At 30.4% G+C, this 23,565-nt stretch overlaps 1 protein-coding gene across 10 annotated transcripts in view; it reads left to right on the top strand.

The window, feature by feature from the left end:
* Positions 1-102: 102 nt before the first annotated feature.
* Positions 103-23,565, top strand: part of LOC148629090 (dynein axonemal heavy chain 3-like) — a 96,656-nt gene continuing 73,193 nt past the window's right edge. For 4 of the 10 annotated variants that reach the window (XM_088543565.1, XM_088543561.1, XM_088543557.1 and 1 more), the window contains exons 1-3: positions 109-1,141; positions 4,062-4,157; positions 19,303-19,471. In XM_088543565.1, coding sequence (XP_088399691.1) covers positions 1,127-1,141; positions 4,062-4,157; positions 19,303-19,471 — 280 coding nt within the window. In that variant the 5' untranslated portion in view covers positions 109-1,126. Of the gene's footprint in view, positions 1,142-4,061; positions 4,158-19,302; positions 19,472-23,565 lie in introns of all 10 variants that reach the window. The other 6 variants (XM_088543571.1, XM_088543575.1, XM_088543585.1 and 3 more) reach the window with 4 other exon arrangements.

Raw genomic sequence — 23,565 nt, 5'->3', positions numbered from 1 at the left:
AGTAAATTTGTTGTTTAGTATTGTGGCTATAAGTTAGTCTTAACAAAAAAAAAAAATAATAAAAAAAATAATAATAATAATAATAATAATAATAATAAAACAAAACAAAACAAAAAACAATAACAAAAAGAAGCAAAATAAAAACAAGTCAAATTTTGATTCGCTCTATGTCCAATGCTGAACAGATTTCAATAAAGAATGGGATCACCAATTTTACAAATTATCTAAGAAATACGTTATTATCAAAATTGTAGACGTTGCGTAGCCGTAAGTTAGTATACCTTAAAAATGTTTACAGGAAGAAACCGACAAGAAAGAAAGAAAAAGAAAAAGAAAAAATCTTAGTGAAGTATAGTGGACAAACCAAGTAATAAGACTGGCGGAAGAACAAAATGACGATAAAAATTCCGGGATACAAATAGTTCACTGCCGTTTTTGAGTGTGGTTCGTCTCTTCGCCTTTCCATGCGTATCCTTGTTCTATTGTCTTTTCTAGTATTTCGCGTCTGGTATATATTACCACTTTTATACGTCTTTGTCAAAAACAGACTCGACGAAAAATGTTGATAGTGGAAATAATCAAATTAAAGCATATAGTTTTGTGGACATTTTTCTCTTCCAGAGAAGTAACTTAAAAAGTAGCCGCTCAAAATTTAAACTGTTTAAAATGTTTGTTTTCCCGACAAATTTAGTAATTTCAGTTGATCTATTTACTTAATGGATATATTAAACTTCATCGATCTTTTCGCTTGATCCACGGCATTTTATAGCAGTGTGTTGACGAACCAATAAGTTGACAACTAATTCCTTTTTAACAAGTGCTATTAGCCATATATGACCAAATTGTCTTTTTAAACAGGTGTGAAGAGCGTTTGGTCTCTGATCACCCAACCTTACCCGCCATTTTGTTTACAGTCACCTAAGCAACTTATTTGCATATGAACTATTATAGACTGTGAAATTTCACTTTTGAACTTTGACAAAAGTGAAGTTTAAAAGAAGTAAATGAAAGCGTAAAAAAATGGAACAAAAAGTTTGTTTTCGGTTGGGAATTATTAGTGTCTTGTTTTAAAAGTGGATTTAAACAGTGAAATTATTCATGGAAATGAATAAATAAATTATCTAAAATGCCTTTGAAACAGGTAAGAATTAAAATAGGGCATCAAATACTTTATGTAAAATTAAATGCCTTAAGTATAGTTTAATGTAAGAGATGTAAAATAATAAATCTTTTAACTTTTTCGAACAACCCATTCGAAAAGTAATGTTGAAAATTATAGATTCAACTTAGAGGTTAGTAATGATAACACATAATTCACAGACACAGTAGCATCAAGATGCTATGCTTAATTAAATGATTTAGATGGCTCCATTCTATTCCATACGTACATGTATACATTCACACTGAACAAAATAGGCATATACACGACTTGTACATTTATCAGATTTTCTTTTTTTTTCTTAAATCGCATGCAGTAGAATTTCCGAATGTTATAATATAGTATAATATTGCTATTAAAAACAATTTCTTTTCCGGTCACATTGATCACATAAACATCTATAGAAAGTAAACGGATATTATATTATTGTTTTGTCTTATTGTATTGTTCTTTCTCTAAGATTATAAACGACATCAACTGCATGATTTTTTTTTTAATTTTTCGGTTTTCGGTACAACGTTAAACGTTAATTGATAATATCTATTAGTGTCTGGAGATAAATACAAACAGCCCGACAAACAAATAAGAATTACACACATTTTGATATCATTCGTATGTATTCCTGTCAGAAGCATAAAGAAAAAACATACTCGTTACAAGAAAATATAGAAATAGAAATAAAAACAAACAAACTAAAACGAAACGGAATTTAACAAACAAACAAATAAAAAATGTTTATAACCGCGTTATCGTTTAAGGGAATGGTGTTAAATAATAACTGATGGAGAAAGTTGTTTAGTAAACTTATGATTTGACGAATCTTTCTTGTAATGATAAAAGTGGGCACATGGAATCACAGCGTTGAGCCAGCAAAAACTGTTTGTAGTAGATAGTAGTCTACTACAAAAATCCTTGTTTTGTGTTCTAAAACTTTCGCTTTATTGGTTAAACTGATATTTCTTGGAAGTAAAGGTTTTTTTTTGGATTATACATTTACATGTAACAGTTGTTTCTGGCAGGAATAATTATTCATTTTTGTTTGTTTTAACTTTTATTCTTTTGAACTTACTTAAAGTTACAGCTGAACAGCAAAGTCGAAAATGTTACATGAAAAATGACTCCGTAAGCAGTGATCTATGGGCACACCCCTAAATGATATACTAAATAAAAACTCGACTAATTCATGGTCTTATGGTGTATCCATCAGCACCATGAAAACTGATTTATTCAACGGGTCATAGTTTTCCTTTCCTCGTTTGTCTACCCCGGACTTGACTTTTTATGAGCAACTCGGCGGATGTTTCTAGAAAAGCAGAGGACGCTTACCCTACCGGTACACCTGGTCCATGCTCCCAGTTTTTAGTGGAGTCCGAGTTGCTCATTTACTTTTGTTACTTTGTATGTATGATTTTAGTTACTTTATGTTCTTTGTTGTGTATGTCTGTTTTCCATGTCTGGTCTTAGTCCCTGGACTACATTCTTTTGATTACCCTATAACCTTGGTTCCCTTGATTGCTCTTATAGACGTCTATACCATCGTTTTGTTTTTAATGATCGCATATTTAGATCTATATAGTGCTCGCCTTGAAATGATATGTACATTTCTTGTTTCGGGCTAGTTGAATCCTATACAGTCCTCTATTATACGGGCTAGTTGTTGAGAATTTTGAAGGAAAGGGCTGTTTATAGTAAAAAAACCATAACCAGGGGCAGATCCAGGATTTGAGTTTAAGGGGGGGGGGTTAATTGAATTAAATGCCGTGCAAAGCAAGGCAAAAATATTACGGGGTGACATTTGTGGTCACATTTTTTTTCTTATCGATTTACGGGGGGGCTACGGATCCGCGCCTGATAACATGCTTATATATAGACAATAATTTGTTCACACTGTCATTAACCTCTCTCAGCTTGTTGATTTTAATAAGGCTAATAGACCTCTTGGTATAGTGTAAATACTTCCATTCAGTATTCTTTATCACACTTTGTGAGTATATTTGCTTATCGTGATAATTTTGTGTTTTACGACATTCAGCCGCTGCATCTTGTTTACGACATCAAGTTTTACGGCAACTGGTGTCCTGCAGGAACACTTTTAGATTCTTTTAAATGTGCTGTTTTCTTCAAAGAGACCGCTTTTTCATAATTTTTCGGTTTGATTATCACATTTTCATAGCATGCTAACTGTTACTTTATAATCAAATGACAAATAGTCTGTTTAAAGTTCAAAGGCGTTGCAAGCAACAGTGCATGCATTGATCAGTTATGTAAAGTGCTAAATTAATAACTATACAAGTTTCCCCAGTCGTAGTGTAGGTCTGAAACTTAAGTTTTAAAGTCACAAGTGCACTGACATTCTTCATTGTTCTTCACTGTAATTAGCTCTCTAATTCATTTGTTGAAATCATGCTTAAAATTGGGCACGTTAAAGATAGGACAAGCTATTGTTTTACATTGAAACTTTACATTAATTTTCAATGATAACTTTTTTTGAGTGACAATTATTGTTCTAGGTTCATAATCATATGTTTCACAGGTTTAATCAACATTTTGGCTTTTATAAAAGACTATTCAAAATAATTGACTGCAGAAAGATGATAGTGTTTGTTTTAGTAGTGATCTTTATATTGTCTTTTTATATTCAAAGTACAAGTATACCACTAAAATGTGTAGTTAGGTGCACTTTAAGCAAGACTACATGTCAATATGTATAATCTTAACTGCCTATGTGCATGCAACTTGGTTTCAGTATATCTTTTATTTGAAAACGGAAGCAAAACTAAGATAAAAGGCAAATCCAATAGTCAATAATAAAAAAAAACAAAAAAAAAGACAGAAAACTGCATCATCATTTCTTGTAAACAGTTCTTATGCCATGAATGCTATAATCTGTTGTGATTTTCAGAGGCAGCATGGGATTTCTATTTCTCAGCCAAATGAATTTGAACAACAATATAGACCAACTATTATTGCTCATCTTCCACCTCTTAGTGCTAAGGAGGTAAGTTGTAGTAATTTAAAAATTGTATGTACCTAATGGTTAACAGTATACCATTGCATACTCCTTCCAATTTTTAAATTCCGTAGTTAATTTCACAAAGTCCTTCATGTAAAACTGATCATAAATTTTAACGTCACAGTGCTATGTTATATTGTGATGTCATAACTTATGATCAATTTTACTCTTACACCTTTTTGTGAAATTGGTGACCACTCTGCCCAATGTCCTGCTTTAATATTAGGTGTAGTGTCACACTTCACATTAGTTTCAAATTGTGTTGCTTAAGCTGGACATATATTTATGAACATGCATGGACACTGAAGCAAAGTATTTTAAACATTTCAAAATACTCATACTTATAAATTCCTATTGTCAAATTTTAAATTTCAAAGTAGAAAAGATGAAAACTCAATTTTAGGTTTTTCTTCCATTAGGACTGTCCAATTTAATTCTTGTTTGATGCAACCATAAGCTGAAGCAAAGTGTTTGTTGTAAGAAGTTGTATGGTAGCTGTATGTTACTTGCAGCCATACATGTTTTATGTACAATTCAAAACATTTTAATTTAAAGAGATGGTGAAGTTGTTGATCTTTACAATTATTGGCAGTGGTATATTTTCTAAAATTAAATATATGGAACATCACAGTCTTATCATGTTCATACTGTATAGCAACTTCAGTTTGAATTTTAACTGTTAAATTTATTTCTAGTAGATTATGCAACTATTCTGCTGTTAGAACATACATTTTTTATACATATCAAAATATATAAACACATTTTTTTTCTTTGACAAAATCCTCTTAAGATTTTATCAACCAGCTTGAAATAATATTTTTTTTAAATATTTTTTTCTTGCATCATTATTTTATACAGCTATACATTTTTCAGATTTTTTCCCATAGTATTGCAAATTGATACATGTATAGAAGACATGCTTTAGTAAGGTTTAGTCCTGAATAATAACTTTTTATTTTATACTTTCTTTAAATATCTCTTAGGAGATGTTCATGATTTAAACCCATTAACCGATTTATTTCTAGATATACTTATATTAAATAGCAATTTAATTGTGTGAAATAAAAACAAATTTTCCTATTCACCCCCTAGTGATTATTTATCCAAAATAATCTCACGTAGCATTACAAAATTGTTGTGACATAGTTTTTGATTGAAAATTGACAGTTAATGTACTAAAAAATATATGACATGGAAAGTTTGAAGAAGGAAGTTTTATTAAATCTGCATTGAAAAGAGTTGAGACTTCACACCTATTTTTTTTTGTGTTTTGTATGTTTGTATTGTTGAATTCCATTTGTGGTGAATCTTAGTTGTGGACAATGTTTCTGCAGTTCATTGATAATTGAATGTGAAAACTGTTCAACTCAAGCTTATCCTTGTTTACAGTTACAAAGTAAGATAAAATGCCTATATAAACCTACCAGTAATACACATCAGTACTATAATTTTGAATCCTACTTGTAATAAGCTTGAATATTAGTCTAGGAAGCCATGATTAATGCTGCAGTCAAGGGCAGATCCAAGAGGGCATATTTAGAATTAAAGGCCAATTAAAGGGAGACTAGAACATTTTTGGGTAGAATTTGTGGAAGAAGACCAGATTTGTTGTGCCAAAAAAAAAATTGTCTCATGTTTTAATAGGGGGTTGAGTTGTGTGTGTGTGTGTGTGTGTGTGGTGTGTATGCTGGGTCTGTAACCTTTGAATCTGCAACTTACAGTTATTCCAGAATAGAAGTACTTTGTAATATTAATTAAAGGACTCTTTGCCCTGATTAATGAATCATCATAAATTTAGATTACAATACTCTCAATCCATAGAATTCTATCAAATGAACATATTGATATATTTTGATATTTTACAGTTATGATAGATATTTCATTGTATGAAAAGTTATCACTTTGTTTCTAACTTTCTGCTTGGAGGGTTTTTTTTTTTATAGAAGATGGTAAAATAATGGTTATCAGGTGTATAAAAATCATCAAGTAAGGAGTTGAGCATGCACATATAGGTACATAGAGTGTTAGAAAAATGTACAATCCAATGACCAACCTGTATCCCAAGTGGTTTCCTTGTCAGAAGGAATGTATCTTTCTGCTTTGTATATTTCATAGTTTCTTGTTAGAAGGGATGTATTTTTCTGATTTGTATCTCTGTATCCTTTTTAGAAGGAATATATTTTTCTGCTTGGTATCTCTGTTTCCTTGTTAGAAGGGATGTATGTTTTTGCTTAGTATTTTTGGTTTATCTTCATTAGAGATGTCTCTTTCTTCTTGGTATCTCTGTATCATTGTTAGAAGGGATATATTTTTATTGGTACATGTATCTCTGTATCCTTGTTAGAAGGGATATATTTTTCTGCTTGGTATCTTTGTATCATTGTTAGAAGGGATTTCACATTTTGCTTAGTAGTTCTGGTTTCTTGTTATTAGAGATGCCCCTTTCTGTTTGATATTTCTGTATCCTTGTTAGAAGGGATGTATTTTTTAGATTCGGTTCAGTATTTCAGAAATAACTTGTCACTAATTTGAAGAGTTGTTTGTCTACATTATATGTAAAAGAAATAAAAAAAGGACAAACTCCCAAATTAAGCTTGAGATGGTAACATTTATTTAGATTTTTTTTCAGAATTAGTGATGGAGATGTTGTTCACAGTTTAAAGACTAATTTTTGTATTTTGAGTTATATATTTATTTTTACATTTCCTTCTTAAAGTTAGTGACGATCTGCCTACTAAAAATACACCAATATCCTGTAATTTATTATATCCTCTTCAACTCAGACTTCATTTTACATGTTACTTGGTTTGTGCAATGTGTAACTGCACTACTTTTTTCTAAAGTGCAGTTTACTTTCTGTTGAACATGTGTATATTGTCTAAATAAATGAAATCTGTTTGCATTCATTATAATACTAGGTGTCCTTTGATATCTTTTTATTGTATCTATGCATTTGACAAAAAATAGGTATTTATCTTTCCAGTAACTATTTAAATGAGGTATCTCAAACACTCTCATGTTTGTATAGAGAGTATCTCTTAAACCAACAATAGTTATAAGTGCATAGAAGCCTTTCCTTTTGTTAGCTCAAAGTAGTTTTTAATAGCATTACTTGGTAAACATTCCAAAGGAGGAAAGGTTCTTTACTCAAATATATATTAAATATGTATTTTTGGATTTTCAGTTCATGAATAAATGTCATACCCTCCACCTACTCTTATGAAAGCAATCTTAGTGATAGGGAATTATAATTCAGGTCATCTCTGCACGCTTCTTGCTCTTGATTAAAACTTTGCCTTTGAATTACATTTTAGATTGATTTAAAATCATTGAAATTTGTCACGACAGTTTCATGGGTCACAGTGGTTTGTGTCTATTTTTTAGTAATATTTCTTATCATATCTTCATGTAATGTTTAGTACATGTACCGGTGTGCATAAATTTACAGACAGAAATAGAAATTGAATTTTCTGTAGATTGTCTTTTTTTTTTTAATTTGCACTTTTAAAACTGTTTAAGTACCTGAGTAAATGGATACCTTGAGTAATTTAAGTTTGGGCAAAGTAGTAACCTGTCTTTTTTTGTCTATGTGTTTATAAAAGGAGAATTTACTTGCTTGAATCTTTACTTATTTAAAAAACAAAAGTTTACATTAAAACCACAGTTACAGATCCTCATATCTGAATTCTAATTGCAGCCTTAAACAGAAATTTATACTGAATTGTAGCTGAATTGTAGTCCATATTTCATAAGGTATACCATAAGTGCACCAGTTAAACCTTGTATTAGTAAGGGTATACTACTGTATGCCCACAGAAAAAAATTTCTTCAACTACCTTATATGTTCAAAAGTATTGTGAAAAGGAATGAAAGATTGGACAATATACATGTCTTTTTGGATGATGAAATAAAGATTTGGTTTGTTATTGAATATCAACCCTGTGTATTATGCTTTATTGGTAATCTGTACCTTTTTCCTTTGATCTTGTTGACAGATATTTTTCTATCATCTGTTCATGACAAAATATTAAAAAAATATCCGTCAAAACATTGGGAGTGATTGTGATGATCCTTTTAAGATTTTTTTTTAAAGAAAATGACGTCACACACCATCAGTTTGTAGTCGCACTACTATGTTTTTTTTTACTTAAAGTACATTAAAATGATCAAAAATGCAATTATTAGTTTATCGATAAACAGAATAATAGTTATTTTTATTTTGATATTGACAATATCATGTGGAATATCTCCACTCGCGCTCAACGATCGTCCAGATGTTCCACATGATATCGTCAGTATCAAAATTGAAAGTAGCTTTTATTTCATATATTACTTGGTTGATGGTGAAATTAAAAAAAAAATTATGTACCAACTGTTTAACACATTTGCAATGCCTCATTGGTGTTTTTGATAATATGATGATCATTGATATTTACCTTTAAAGAGAGTGATACATATCTTGTGTTTGAGTGGCAGGTTTTTATTTAGGTCATGCTCGTGTATTATAAAGTTCATTTTTGAAGGTCTAAACAGTAAGATTTACCCCTAATCGCAGCAAGACTGAATAATCAAGTGGAGCTATAGGTGATACATATTGTCAAGACCTTCAACACTTTTGTTTTTCTTTTGTCTGCAGTGCAGTGTCTCAGTATGACTACAGGGTGTTGGAAATTTTTCAGTTTCAGAGTTGTATATGTCAAGGAGTAATGCCAATAATTGTTATAAAACACTTCACAAGCCTCTAGATTTAAAAATAAACACCTGAAAACTGTAAATAGGCCACAATCCTAAATTATTTTTCTTAACAGGGAATATAGGATTAAAAGGTCATTACATCAAAGGTCATAAGCTAGATTTTTTTAAAGAAACATCTTATATAATACTGGGAATGTCCAGGAGTAAGATTTGGCTGGCAAAGTTAATCCTAATTACTGATATCCAAGTTACAACGTAACACTTGTATATTCTTATGTAATAATATTTTTCATGATTTTGTAAAGATGATCCTTTGATTCATAAAGATTTACTCATTCAAAACTAATTATGTTGTGATTTAATTAGATTCAATGAACTGGTAAATAGAACAAGGGATCAGACAGTACTTGTTCTTGTACATTTGTCTGTGTTCACTCCTATTTGAATACTTGATTGACAATAGTAATATGATAACATTGGTGGGATCTTTAAATAAAAAGTAAAAATTTATTGTTCAACAATTTCTTGTAAAAAATGCTTTCCTGTTAATAAAAAAAAAAACTATAATTAAGGTACTTTACAATTCCAGTTTGTACACATTTGATTAATCACACTCTGCTATGACTGTTTTACAGTTTCGTAGGGTTGTTGTCTCTTGGACGCATTCCCTGTTCTACTTTCTTGTCATTCCATGTTCTACTTTCTTGTCTTATATGGCAGATTTGTCAAGGGTCATAAAATTTGCAAATGTGATGATTAGACTCATGTCATTTTAATCAACTTGCACTTGTTTGTATCTCATGCTAAAATAGAGGAATAGTCCACTCCTTGCAAAATCTTATTTGGATTGCTAGAACTTGAATATATGTATATGTAATGTTAACTTGAGAAAAGACAGATCTGTCTCTGGACATGTACCTACACCCATAAATCAGCAATTTTTTTTTATATTTATTAAATGCATGTCATGAATTACTTATAGGCTGTTGGTACAACCAGTTCTCAACTTAGTATTGACTAATTGGCAAACATTAAAAATCTTACTATAGTATTATCTAGAGTTGAGTTTACCTATTGAGAAAAATAGTCTCATATTTTGCTGGAAAAAGATTTATTTCAACTTATTTTATCATGGAATTAATGGGTTTCCATTGGTGTCATCTCATCAACTTCAAATTGAGATGAAGTTTTTTTCAACTCCCTTGTGATGGAAGCTAGTGAACCCATTATAGAATATATTGTTACTTAACAATGTTACAATTCCACGAACAGAATACAACAAATCATTGAAGAACAATGTTTGGAATTTTCAATTTGTGGTTCTTTTTAGTCTCAGTCTGGTTATTTTTTAGTTGTCAATAAACTTAATTACCAGTTAAGTAAAGAATTTCAGAATTGAACTATTTTAGAATGATATTTTTACAATGTGTAATGTCGTACAGAGTGACATGTCAATTACTACTTTGTTACAAAGTATGAATAAAGAAATCTAATGAACTTCATTGTTAAAGGTCTACTGTTTTTTTATTGATTCTGCCTGTATAATTACCTCTCTTTGTGTGTACTGAAAAAGTAAATATTCTTAGCTAATGAGGCAAGAAAGTAAAGTGAACTTGTGAAATTTGATGTGAAATGTTAAATCAATGAATAACAGTCCACTACCACATTTAAAAGTTTGACAACGTCCAAGTATGAAAAGTTCTTTTCATTTGTTTAAGATACTCGTAAATAATGCTTAAATTTAAACTTGCAATAGAATTGTTTTTAAGGCAGAATTGCTAGTGCTAAAGTGATCATTTTAGCTAGGTCTTAAATTAACATGACACTTTAAAACAAAACAAACTGCATCTCTTGAATGAATTGTCATGTATTAAGACTTGAAAGGTCTAGAACTGCATTCATCGTAATTGGAAGATCTATCATTTAAGATTATTCAAAGCTTTGTTCGTATCTTGCTCACAAAGCAAAAGGCAACAATCAAATTTCCTATCACGAAAATTCAACTGTTATGATTATTTCCTTTTTCTGTAGATTGTTTCTCACATCCTATTCTTTGTATCTAATCTTAACTCTATCGTGCCATTCGATTGCCTGACTAAACATCCTTTTTTCCAGGCAAATAATTTTATGTAGGATAAATTGGATGTTTTGAAGTAAATATTTTATTGATGGGTTGTAATTACAAATAAAATTACAATAATTAGGTAATAAAAAAACTATTAAGTTTCTCAGACATATTGGTTTCATTGTTTTCTTGAGTTGTCTAAAATAATTGAAAGCAGTAGGAAAAAGAGTCTGGATGATTGTGAAATAACAAAGCATGAATATGACATGGAATGGATGGGACTAATCTATGTCTCTCTCACAACATCAAAGATTATTGTCTATCATTATCCTACAGATGCAGTTTCAAGCCTCATTTCATGTGATTGTATTAAAAAACATTTTTGATCTTGATTGCCAGTTTTTGCTGTAAAAAGGAAATGCACACCTATTTTTATTGTCCATTTTACATATGGTTTTATATGATGCAGAAATAATGAAAAAGGGGGTTGCAGGATATTATTGGCTATAGTTTGCCCAAATAATGCCTGAAATAAACAAATGTTTTTGACAGAAGGGGGTTCCAGGAACTTCCCGTTGGATGCTCCAATGATGATAAGATATAGGTTATGAGCTCCCTAATCAAGTTTTATCTTCTATCTTAGCTTCTCTAATTTCCATTTTGGGGAGGGGAAGGGGTATTTGATAGGGGAAATAATTCAATGTTGTGACATATGAAGTTTGAATTGACTTTTACAGTAGATTCTCTGGCATCAACATCTAATATTGATCCTTTTTGTTTGTCTTATATACTGAATATTACATGTCAAAATCTGTATCGCATGCTGTATCAACCTGAGACTCCTATATCATCCCAAAGGGCTACAGGCCTGCAGGGTGATATAGGTCGAGAGTTGATACAGCATGTGATAAGGATTTTAACACATATATTTTAACCATATTTTAAGTATGATCTGTGAAGATGTGATATAAGGTATGTGATATAGGTCTAGGAGAGTGATATAGTGAATGTGATATAGATCTAGAGGTGTGATATAGGGTATGCAATATAGGGTTAAAGATATAGGGTTTAAACAAACACTTATAATGTATATACAAAAAAGAGTATATTTTAATCTAAATATATGATATATATTGTAATATATGTCTATATATTTACTGTTAGTAAGATGACATAGTGTTTCCCATACCCTGTTTAAATGAATATTAAAGTATATTACTTAGTCAGTCTGTTAAATATGGTAGATCCTGTATTACTGGATACTATCAGAGATTTTTAAATGGTAGATGCTTAGCAGTTACACCATGTGATGATTTTCACATTCTAGATTAACTTAAGAGAAAGTATAAACAGGTTAACAAGAGCTGAGTTTGCTGAGTGGTGTAGGTAAAAGTGAAGTTGTCATAGATGTCTGGGCAGAAAAGGGGCTCACACTCCACTGTAAGATAGAGTTTTGAAAGACCTTTAGAGTCAACTATATTATCCTCATAATGCTAGTCAAAAGTGCCACCTTCATAATTTAAATTTATATGATAAGGCTTCAGACTTAGATGGTGTTTTCTTGATAATTTCACTTTGTCTACGTTTCATTTGTTCATGAAATCACAACTTCCATTTTAGGTATCATGTTGTTTAATTATGGAATATGAAGGCTACATCCTATCAGTATACCTTTAACTTCAGCGATGCAAACATTTTATGTTCATTTTATTTTACTTTTAAGTGTATATGCAATTAAATTGCCATCTAAGTTGAAAATTGTTGAAAATAGTCACTTTCATGGCCATTTAATACATAAAAATGGAACAGTTTTGTATCAAATTATAGTTTTATAATAGATGTCTTGTTTTGTATAAAGATTATACTTTGATTATTAATCAGTATTTATGGCAAAAAGTGCATTTTTGTAGTTCACTTGACTTTGTAAAGATATAAAATCAACTGCTATGGAAATAAAGAAGGGTTTATCATAAGATTATGTTGACTATATGATTCAAGCGCAATGTTTGTTGAACAGTTCACATTACTGGGTAATATCATTTAAGGAGTTTATTTTTTAAAGAAAATATTGGTGTTTAAATTTATATTGTAATTACAGTGAAAATTGAACACAGAATAAACCTGAAATCTGTGTAAACTAGTCATCTTCAGAAGTTATATTTAAAGTTTCCTGAACTCCATCTGTTTGTGGTCTTGTGGATCTATGCATGTCTATAGAGTGCTAGAGGTCATGGATACCATCCTGGTGGAGTCATTTTATTACAAATATACCAAACACTTTAAAATTGGTATAGTGACTGCTTCTATTTTTGCATGCTATATATCAGAGAGAGAGAGAGAGAGAGAGAGATGTTTGAATTGGGTGACATTCCTCTTAGGTAACGTATTAAAATCTGGCTAAGCATATTGTGCTGGTACAAAACAGGGTCTATTCGATTAAAAAAATGTTCTTGCCTTGAATGGCTATGGGATGTTAAACAGCAATCAATCAATCAGTCAATCAAAGTACTTTGATATTGTGAAAATAGATTTGCTTATTTATGAAATAAGGAAATCATTCAGTCCTAAAAGTTTGGTTCAGCCAGATTTTACTGTAGATAATTTATGTTACAAAGAACTATAGTAAAATACAGGCACTACAGGTTTGTATGGGTAAATATTGAGCTCCGTGTGAACTTCATATGAATTTAACATGATTTTCATGTGAAGTTCACCTACAATGAACTTCACTTGAAGATTTCACATGGAAATAACACAAAGACTAAATTCACATGAATTTCACATGAAAGCTGTCACAATTTCTATTTGTATAATTCAAGAGAAAACCACTTGAAATTCACTTGCAAATCATGTAAAATAAATTAGCATGTGAATTAATTGCAAAAACCATTTTTTGGGGGAAACACTAATGAGACAAAGAACCCCAACAATTAGTTGATGTACTATGAGCACTGTGCAAAAACTTTTATTTCTAAAATTTAATAAAAAGTCCCACATTTTTTCCTGTTCAACTATTTTTCGACTTAAAGTTTGTTTTTAAATGAATGTTTCCAACTCTGGGAGTTACAGATGTTGACACATATATTACAGTTCAAAAGGACCAATTTATAATAACACAACATTCAGACTTTTCATCACATTCCGTTGGAAGTGTTTTGTTGTTAGACACCTCAGCTAATAACTTGTAAAGAATCAATACATGTATTTATCATTGATTTAAAGAATTTCAGAGGTCATTTTTAATGCCCCTTTTTGGATGAAAAAAATATTTATTAAAACAAGATAAGCTGTCTTATTAAACATTATGTAGGGGCTATTGAATTGTATGGTCCAAAATAGTTTTTATGCAATGTCATGATATAAGTTTAAGTAGTGTGAGTGAATGGTGTGGAGATTTATGAGTTTGGCTATGTGTACATATTTAACTATTTTAAATCTAATATGTAATAGTATGTAAAGGTATTTGAAAAGGTCAGACAGTAGATATTTAATGAACCAAACAAATTAAGAAAGATGGATGAAAACCCAATTAGAAAAAAAATATAATTCTCCCGTACTTAATCTTTTGCATGTAGATCAGATTCGAAAAATGAAAGAAATTTTGCTCTTTGTGCTATTTTTTTAGCCTCAACAGCAGTTTACTGTATTTATTCTTAACATCAATCATGAATACTATACTTAGACACACCATTTCACCAAAATGTAATTCTTAATTGATGACTGAAACTTGGGCAATTTTCAAGCATGACAATGGTTTACTCAGCTACAATCTCTAGCTTATGGTTAAATTGGAGACCAATGTAAAAAGCAGTAGTTGTTATGGAGATATTGTCTGAATAATGTCCTAGAAGACAAAAAATGGTTGTACAATCGTTATGTTGGAGCGAAACTCTAAATGATTGTAAAACTTGGCAAACAATTGTGAAATGTCAGCTCTTTGGTGTATGACATTGCTGTCATTAACAGACGACTGTGTAAAATGAACTTAATTTTGGTATTTTCACAAGAAAGACAAAATGCAAGTATAAATTGCCAAGAAAGCTAGTAAGTCTCTTTATAATGGAATACATGTACTTCTTTGAATGAGTGTAAGGTGCTTTTTAAAAAGCCACTGAATTGGACTGACTTTTACTAACATTCTAAATTTTGAAAATTGATATGTTTAGAGTACTTCACTTCTACTGTTTCTTCCCTACTTTAAGACGTGGTCAATTTATTTTTATAAATTCATGAGCTAATTTGCTTTAACAACTTTCAGAGCTTCTTATATTTGAAAGGAATAGAAATATAATTGTAAGGTTTAAGTAGATTAGAATTTAGTATTGAAAAATTGACCAATAATTTGATCAAGTAACAGGAAGAAGGACCAGATTAATTTAGAATGAATATAAAAGTAAATATTTAATTGGCTAAGGGGAGGTCATTTAAATTAATACTGAATCTCAATAACTGAGCTTTGCACATAATTACCCTTTAAATGACTTCAGAATGTGTAAGGTAGCTATATGCAGTAAGGCTGTTTGGACCTTGGCATAGTTTAAGCTGTTAAAATATATTTTCTCTTTTAATAGCCATAATTACTCTGGGGAATTACTTAGCTGAGTTAAGGTGTGCATGGTCTTATTTTTCTCACTTTTAATTGCAGAGGCATTGCAGAAAAACTTGAAAAGAATTTAGTCTATTTTATCTGGACATGAATTATTTGTCTTTCTATTATAACTATTTGAAATCAATGGGCTTGTATTAACACATTTAAATTACCTAATTTTAAAATGAATGGGAGATTTAATTATCATTTGGAGGTAATTCCATGCTCAACTTTTTGAAGCAAAGAGGTGTATTTCCCAAGTTCTGGTGTACTAATAAATCTTGAATTGAGGTACATGTACTTCAGGTTTTAATGGTAACTTAGTTCATTTGTTTAGCAACAATTAGGTTTTATTAAAAATGCTTATTTGAACATATTTACATTTGTTTGTTTTTTATTTGTGTGGATATTACAATTTAATGTTATACCTTGTAAGTTTTTTTTTTTAAATTAATTTAAAAAAAATCATGGAAACTCCATTTTATCATTGTCTTACCAAGGCCTGGCCATTTTTGTCGCATTGTTTTACATCCGAGTGAACGTGAGGGGTTAATTAGTAACATAATGGCCAGCCTGTGGTAAAACAATAATAAAATGGAGTTTCCCTGATTTATTTCGATTCTAATAGGATTAGACACAGCCTATGTGTTACACAATATGTTGGTCATGTGTTTATCACTTTTTTACCATTTCTGTAGTCTAAAGAGCTTTGAAGCACATCATATTAGAATTGTGGTTTTACGTCCAATAGCAGATATTTCATTCATTTAAGGATGAGAATGATTTATCAGTCAAACATATACTGTACTAGTGTGACACACTGAGCACATGTTTGTAAGAAAATGTTATTTTAGATGTTTAGATGTCTCTTGACTATTTGTATCAAATCCTGTGATATTGCTGTATTTTGGAAATACTTGAGGACTATGATATAACATGTTATGTAATGCAAGTATAGGAACAAACCATATTTGTACAAAATTTAGCACATGAATAAAGCTGTCACCCAAATAATGTTAGACTCCTTTTTCCACTCTAGTTCAAAGAGGTAACCTGGTTCATGTGGATTGTATTACACTAATTTGCAGTTGGGAACATGTCCAAATAAATGCAGCGGAAAAAATCTTGTCATATTTTGATCAATATGTCACTGCAGATATAGACAGGCACTTTTGCCGAATATTTCACAAGTTTGAATTTTCAAATAGGATTGTCTACATTATGTAATATGTGAAAGAGGCCTAATGTACACCCTTATTTGATACTTGACAGGTTTTAAGTACTTGTGTCTTATCCTAGATACATGTGTTGATGACAAAATACCATGGTTAATAGTGTTGGGGTAGCATGGTATCCAGTATACAGACAATTGTCATAAATCACCAATTTTTTGTCAACTTTTGACCTTTATGGATTTAACTCTAATGGGTTTTAATTCTACAGTCACAAGTTATATGATACTTTGTTGTAAAACTGAAATGTTTTCCTGTAATGTTGTTACCTTTCTAACTTTATAGTGTACATTTGTTCAATCAAGTATTTGTACTACAGAAAAAGTCTATTGTTTTCTAATTTATAAAAAATGTACTTTAGAAGTCAGGCTACAACAGCTTTATTTTGATTCAGATTTTCATAACAAAAAGGGAATTATACAAGCTCTAGTCAACTTCATTTTTTCTTCCAAGATTAATTATTGATGAGTCAATTGGAAAGACAGAAAAATAATTTCAAAATGACATTTTCTAATTAATGACATTTTGTTACAACCTGTAGTAAGACTACCATATTTTGACGGTGGTAGGTTCAGTGTTAATCTTAGGATTTCTGAAGAAAAAAAAATCCAGGGCATAGGAATTAGATGTAAAAAGACAACTTACACAGCAACAAATTGGAAAAGAAAGACCCCTTGGTAAAGTACCAAATAATCAATTACAAAAACCATTTTTTACCACAATGTGATGAAATTATGCTCATTTAGAGATGTTTAATGAAATTTAGCCTCACAATTGGACTTTTGAAATTGAAAAAAAAAAAAAAATGGTCCTTTGGCAAATTTTAAAATTCCTATTGACCAATATTTTAGTTGAACCTTGAATCAATACCCCTGTAAGTTGATACAGTTATTAACTTTAAAAAAAGAAAAATAGGAATAACTGGTGGTGTTGTCTATACAATTGCGGTTAACAACTAAATATAAAACATCATACAATATACAGTGTTATTTTGTGTGTACTATTTTTTCAGTTTACATTAATGTTCATTAAATATCCCTTGACCATATCTGAATTTTTCAACTTAGTTAATTTTGTCCAGGACGCTATCAAAATGATCAAGTTTTAAGTGTGGGGATAGCTACTAGGGACATGTAGAATGTTTCAATCACTTTTGGTTATTTAGGTTAAAGATTGATCGACGAAGAACCCTATACCTGACACGACAATAATGTTGATTATACTTTGGTGAGATAAGTCTTGAGAATATCTGCTGGTAAATCTTTCTTGAACTAAATATGTTTGTTTTAGGTTTACATGTTCCAAGATAATCATATATTTCTGTTCGATTTCTATTGATTGATTGGAGAACTTTTGAAATCAATATGAACTGTCTTGGTGTAATTAAAATGTTTATATTTTGATATCTTCACTTTATCTCCTGCATTGCAGGGAGAATTTTAATGTCACTCTATTCACAGTCATACTGTGTATAATATTAAAATCTTCTTGTATGAATAGATTACTTTATGAAAGATCATGAGATTTTAACTCAATATAAATTTATTTATGATTACATGTATCATGGAATTTAGAACTTGCTTATTGAAATATCTGGAAAAAAAACATTTCATTATGTAATTCATACATTCATCAATTACATTGTGGTAAAATATCATAATTGAACCTAGGTGACAGTGCAAAACTTGTTCTTTCATCTTAGTTACAATATTATATCTAATATTTCAATATCCTTTCAATTTGTGACAAAAGGAAAAACCTTTGAAATAAGTGTTATGAGAATGATTGAACAAATTTATTATGAATAAAATATAAACTGATAATGGACCTCCTATGGTCTTTTAGTATCAGAAATTTCCTTAAAGATATTTTGCAGTTTCCTGTGGAGTCAATATTCTACATTATTACCATGAGTGATGGGTTTGGGTTTTCCACTATTTTGAAGCTTAGTGCAGAAATGTCTCGTATATTTTCCTCAGATTAATTCTTGAGCCTTCATATTTAATGGTTTGCTGTGCTGATTGTTTTACATTTTATTTGTCTGTATGTCTGTCAGCCTGTAGTTGATTGAAGTATTACAAAGATGAATCTAGTATGAGTTATTTGCAGTGTGTAGTTCTTGTATCATAAGAAAAAAAATCAACCTGTTATTTGGATCTACAAGTTACCTGGTAACCTAATGTCATAAATAGATGTAGGAACAAGTAGAAACCTTGCTATGGTCCTTTTGGAATATTTTGATTTAACTCAATTTATGTTGTCAAATATATATAAGAAGAAGTAATACCAAAGATGCAAATGAAAGGAAATCCTTTGAAAAGACAAATCTGGGAACACCAAAATTACAACACATGTTGAACAAAATGTAAGACTCAAAAGAACCATAAAGTACACCTAAAAAAGATACATGTATGAACCTTACTGAAAATACTAAAAAGAGTAGAAATGAATGTTCTGATTTAAAGTGTTGTATAACACTGCCCTTCATACATGAACAAGGTACATGTATATACCATTTTAGTTACCATTACTATGCCTGCTCTATTGCAGCCTGCATACAGTGGAAAGCCAAAAATCTTAGAACAGGGATCATTTACTAAAGCAGCACCATCTAAAGAACAGAAACACTTCCGTCATGTCAGTGATTCTATTGGGAATAACTACAGTCCTCAGGCACGTCATCTTACTACATCATATATTTATGATACCACAAGGTTCTGTAAGTAATATTTCTTCATTAAATGTCAGTCCCTGTAAGAATTAGGCAGTTGGTAAAACATGGTTTAAAAAAACCATCATTTTGGTAGTGTAATTTGACTACTTGCACCAAGGAAAACAGACAAGGTTTTCCACATTATGCTGAACATTTCAAGGGCAGATAACTCTGTCAAAAACCATTTTTCTAAGATTCTTTTGAAAAATTTCTGTGCAAAGCCAGTGATGCTGATATCAAATAATGGTCTTTTCGAATAGAGAAATTATCCTTGAAGTTGAGTGATATTACATTGTCAGAACAGTGGGGTTTTGACATGCATGTTTGTGATTTTTCCCATTTTGCCTGATTCTTACAAACACTTACATTCAATTATTCTTAGACTATAATTCAAGCTTTTACAAAAGTTTATATGATGGATGATCTTTTACTTTCCAGTTTTATTTAAATAGTCTAGTATGTTTGCCATATCAGTATTTTTAAAGTGAAATAAGCCCAAGGTGAATGAAAGGTGGTCAGTACAAATGTGGGGACATTGACACCACTATTTTTATTGAAAACTTGCCGCTGTTTCAATAAAGTTTAAAATCACCACTGTTTGAATCATATTTGGACTCCTGATACAATGTATTTTTACTGAACTGTTCATTTACACCTTCTTAATCACAAAGTAAAGTGGCTTATATTAATATTTTGAATGACCAGTGGCCTTTACCTTGTAAAGAATTAAAATTGATATGAATATTAGCTCCGTCTGACAATGAAAAATCATTTGATTTCATTTCATTTCAAAACTGTTTTAAGGAACTTATACAAAATAGCAAATTTTGTTCAGTGAAATGGTTTAAATTATGATAGGGCTTTTCAAATATCAATTTATGACTCCGATATATATATATATATACTTTATGTTACAAATTCTTGCATGGCCACTCTTATCCTGAAAATGTCAGGGCTGCCAAGTCCACTTGTATTGTCCCACTGACACAGGAGCCCTGACTTTTTGAGGCCATTCTTTGACTACAGTCCTTTTTAAAATGATTTTGTTTGCTTATTTTGAGGTGTCATATTTGTTTTTGTTCAGGTGTAAATTTATGTAAAACTAATTTTCCATATAACTTTGTGTTAGACACTTACAAGGTACATTGTATGTATGGCATTGGTGATATTTTATTTCTCTCATTTTATGCCAGTGATTAAAAATATATGTGACATTTTAATCAGCAGGAAGTGATGATATTGCTGTTAGAGATTTCATGCCCTTTTACAATCCAAGTTGTCTACAGATTTCATGGGAGCAATTGAAGCTCCTTCAGCCTATTCTAAATTGAATCTATTTCTCCACTTTCTATGATGAATTAAGATTTTAACATTGTTTCTAATACTTATGTGTTAAAAATCTTATTTTTACCCTTGTAGGTAATTAACTTAAACCACTCATTAACGAAGGAGATATTTCTTGTGAAACTAGTCTTTTGGGTATTTATAGACCTAGATAAAAATATTTCTTTTTACATGTTATGACTTAAAACCCTCCCAATTGACTTTGACCTATTGATAAGTTAAGTATTAAAGAATTCTGAAAAGGAATTAAAAATTGTGTTATACCTAGAAGATCAATGCAGAGAAGAAGTTAGTTTGTGTCAATTGAATTGATATATGGAGTAAATATAAATATTTGTCAACTATCAACACAGTTCTATCCTGTGGCTAGTCAAAGTGAATGGGCGTCATTTAACTGTAGTATATCTACCCCACAAGTAGCCATAACAATACTCTAAAGGCCATTAAGGTCAATCATCTATATCACCTAGATTAAAGTTTTCAACAGTTGTTTCAAATTTAAGTAGTCTCTATATATGGTTGTCTGAGCTTCATTTTAGGTTATGGACTTCTCTAATGAGATTTTGATTTAATTTTGGTGACCTTTCATACAAGTTTCAGGAAAACAGTTTTTCCTACACCATGATCAACATTCATATTTATGTAAATCAGGTTAATCTGACTACATACTAATCCTTTGATATATTTAGGCAATAATTTCCAAAATTTGACTAGTCTGTATTAAAGGCCCTGCATGTAAAGTTCCATTTATAACAGAATTTATGACAATGTTTCTCTGAAATCTGAATTTCTGTCAAGGAATATTAAAGAAAGGCTCATTTAAATTCTGCATTTCATTGAAATAGGCCATTCTCTAAATTTTACTTTCAATCATTGTAAAATATGAAGGGCCACACTGTATGTTCAAAGGGGACATGTTTGGTATCAGCTACACTTCATCCTTTATAAATATAGTATTATTTGCTATTATATTGACCCTTCTCTACTCAGTAATGGCTAAGTATTGGAGCAAGATTAATGTTAACAGTATTTGAGTAAAGGTTACTAAGGTTAATTATTATATTAATTAATTATTTTTTGTACACTACAAAACATCATTCTAAATGGTGAAATACAGAAAAAAAATATTCTGATCTTCTGCTTCCCATTTTGACTACCATTAATTTATTATGTTTCAATCATTTGGCTTCTCATTCAGAGGTAATTATACTTTTATGTCCTAGCACTGTTCAAATATTTGAACAATAAATTTACTTTTTATGAAATAGGAAAACTTGGACCTACTAAATAGCAAAAATGAGTGTATAAAAAAAACATAACCAAACAATGCTTCCATGGACAGGACCCTCTACTAATATTTAGATATGTTTGTCTAAACTGCACTTGAAAGTGATATCGCCACTTGTCCCAGATATGATATATTAGTTGGTGTTTATAATTATTAGGATAAGATTTTTTCATAAAGATTAATAATGACTGACAACTCCATTTGAATTGAAGGGCACTTCAGTATATGTGTGGGTCTTAAAAACTTTTTTTATTTACGAAAGCAGTACCTATATATTTTTTATAGCAGGTCTTAGGTTGGATCTGAACCTTCTCATTTTACCCCTGATCAGGGACAGTCTAAAACCTTTGATTGTATCAGTCTACAACCATTTCAAGCTTAATTTGACTTAGACAGGCATGAAGACCTAGACATGCCCATGATTTAGTTACAATGACATAGCCTGATTTTCTGACAAATCAATGGAAAGTAAATATGACTCTTTCAGTTCTTCCTTTGTGACCTTCATTAAAGTCCTTATATGTTAATTATTGCCCCAGTAGTTGAGGGGCTGCAGGATGTTGGATGCTGGTTTTAGTCCCTAGCTAGGAATTTGTTTTGTAATATTGGACACATCATTTTGTGTTTTGCTCAATGATGCAGGTTGATTATTACCATCTTGACATTAATTCTATGAATTAGAATATGTACTAAATATTTCCAATTTATAAATTCCCCATAGATTGGTCAAAATTTGTGCCATTGTCAAGAACCTTTTAACTTCAGAGAATTTGTTTGATTTTTCCCAATTTATTAGTTTAATTTTCTTACCATATACCAGGTGTTAAAAGGAACAAGCAAATATAATAGATCAAATTACTCCTTACCAACAAAGCAAGGCTAGGAACAATATTTAATCACTTTTATTAAAAAGTTAAAAATTATTGACGAGCCTTGTTGAAATCGTTCCTTTCTGTTCATTACTTTGTAAGTTTGTAACTTTCCTATTTAATGTAATCCATGGACAAATATTCCTATGTCTTTTATCATACATGCACTACAATATAATTTACATGTACATTAATTTTATGATCCTAGTTTATCCTTAAGTGAAACTGATCTCTTTAATTACATGAGAACATACAGGGAGTTTTTATTTGTGATTATAGATGAATATCCATATCCACAACATTCCATTCATAGAGTAAAAATATAGGACATAAATTCTTAGTTTAATTTTTATTGGTTATATTTGTACAGTTGATGAAAGACTGGTTTGAAAAATTTGTTTTTTTTTATATAGGGCTTATTTGTTTTATAACTAAGTTTTTAATAGTGGTCTCAATATGAAAGTTTACATTGTCCACAGTTTGTTGACACAAGCTTCTTTTAACATGGCACCTTTTGAATAAAAGCTTTTAATTCTAATAATTTTTCTTGGTGCAGACAGCAAATAATTTTTTCAAATGTACTGTATCCAGTATTGAAT

The sequence above is a fragment of the Perna viridis genome, chromosome 1 (assembly GCF_037379345.1).
Source record: "Perna viridis isolate PV_CMFRI_1.1 ecotype Kerala chromosome 1, ASM3737934v1, whole genome shotgun sequence".
Taxonomy (NCBI): Eukaryota; Metazoa; Mollusca; class Bivalvia; order Mytilida; family Mytilidae; genus Perna; species Perna viridis.
This window is presented reverse-complemented; position numbering and strand designations above follow the sequence as displayed.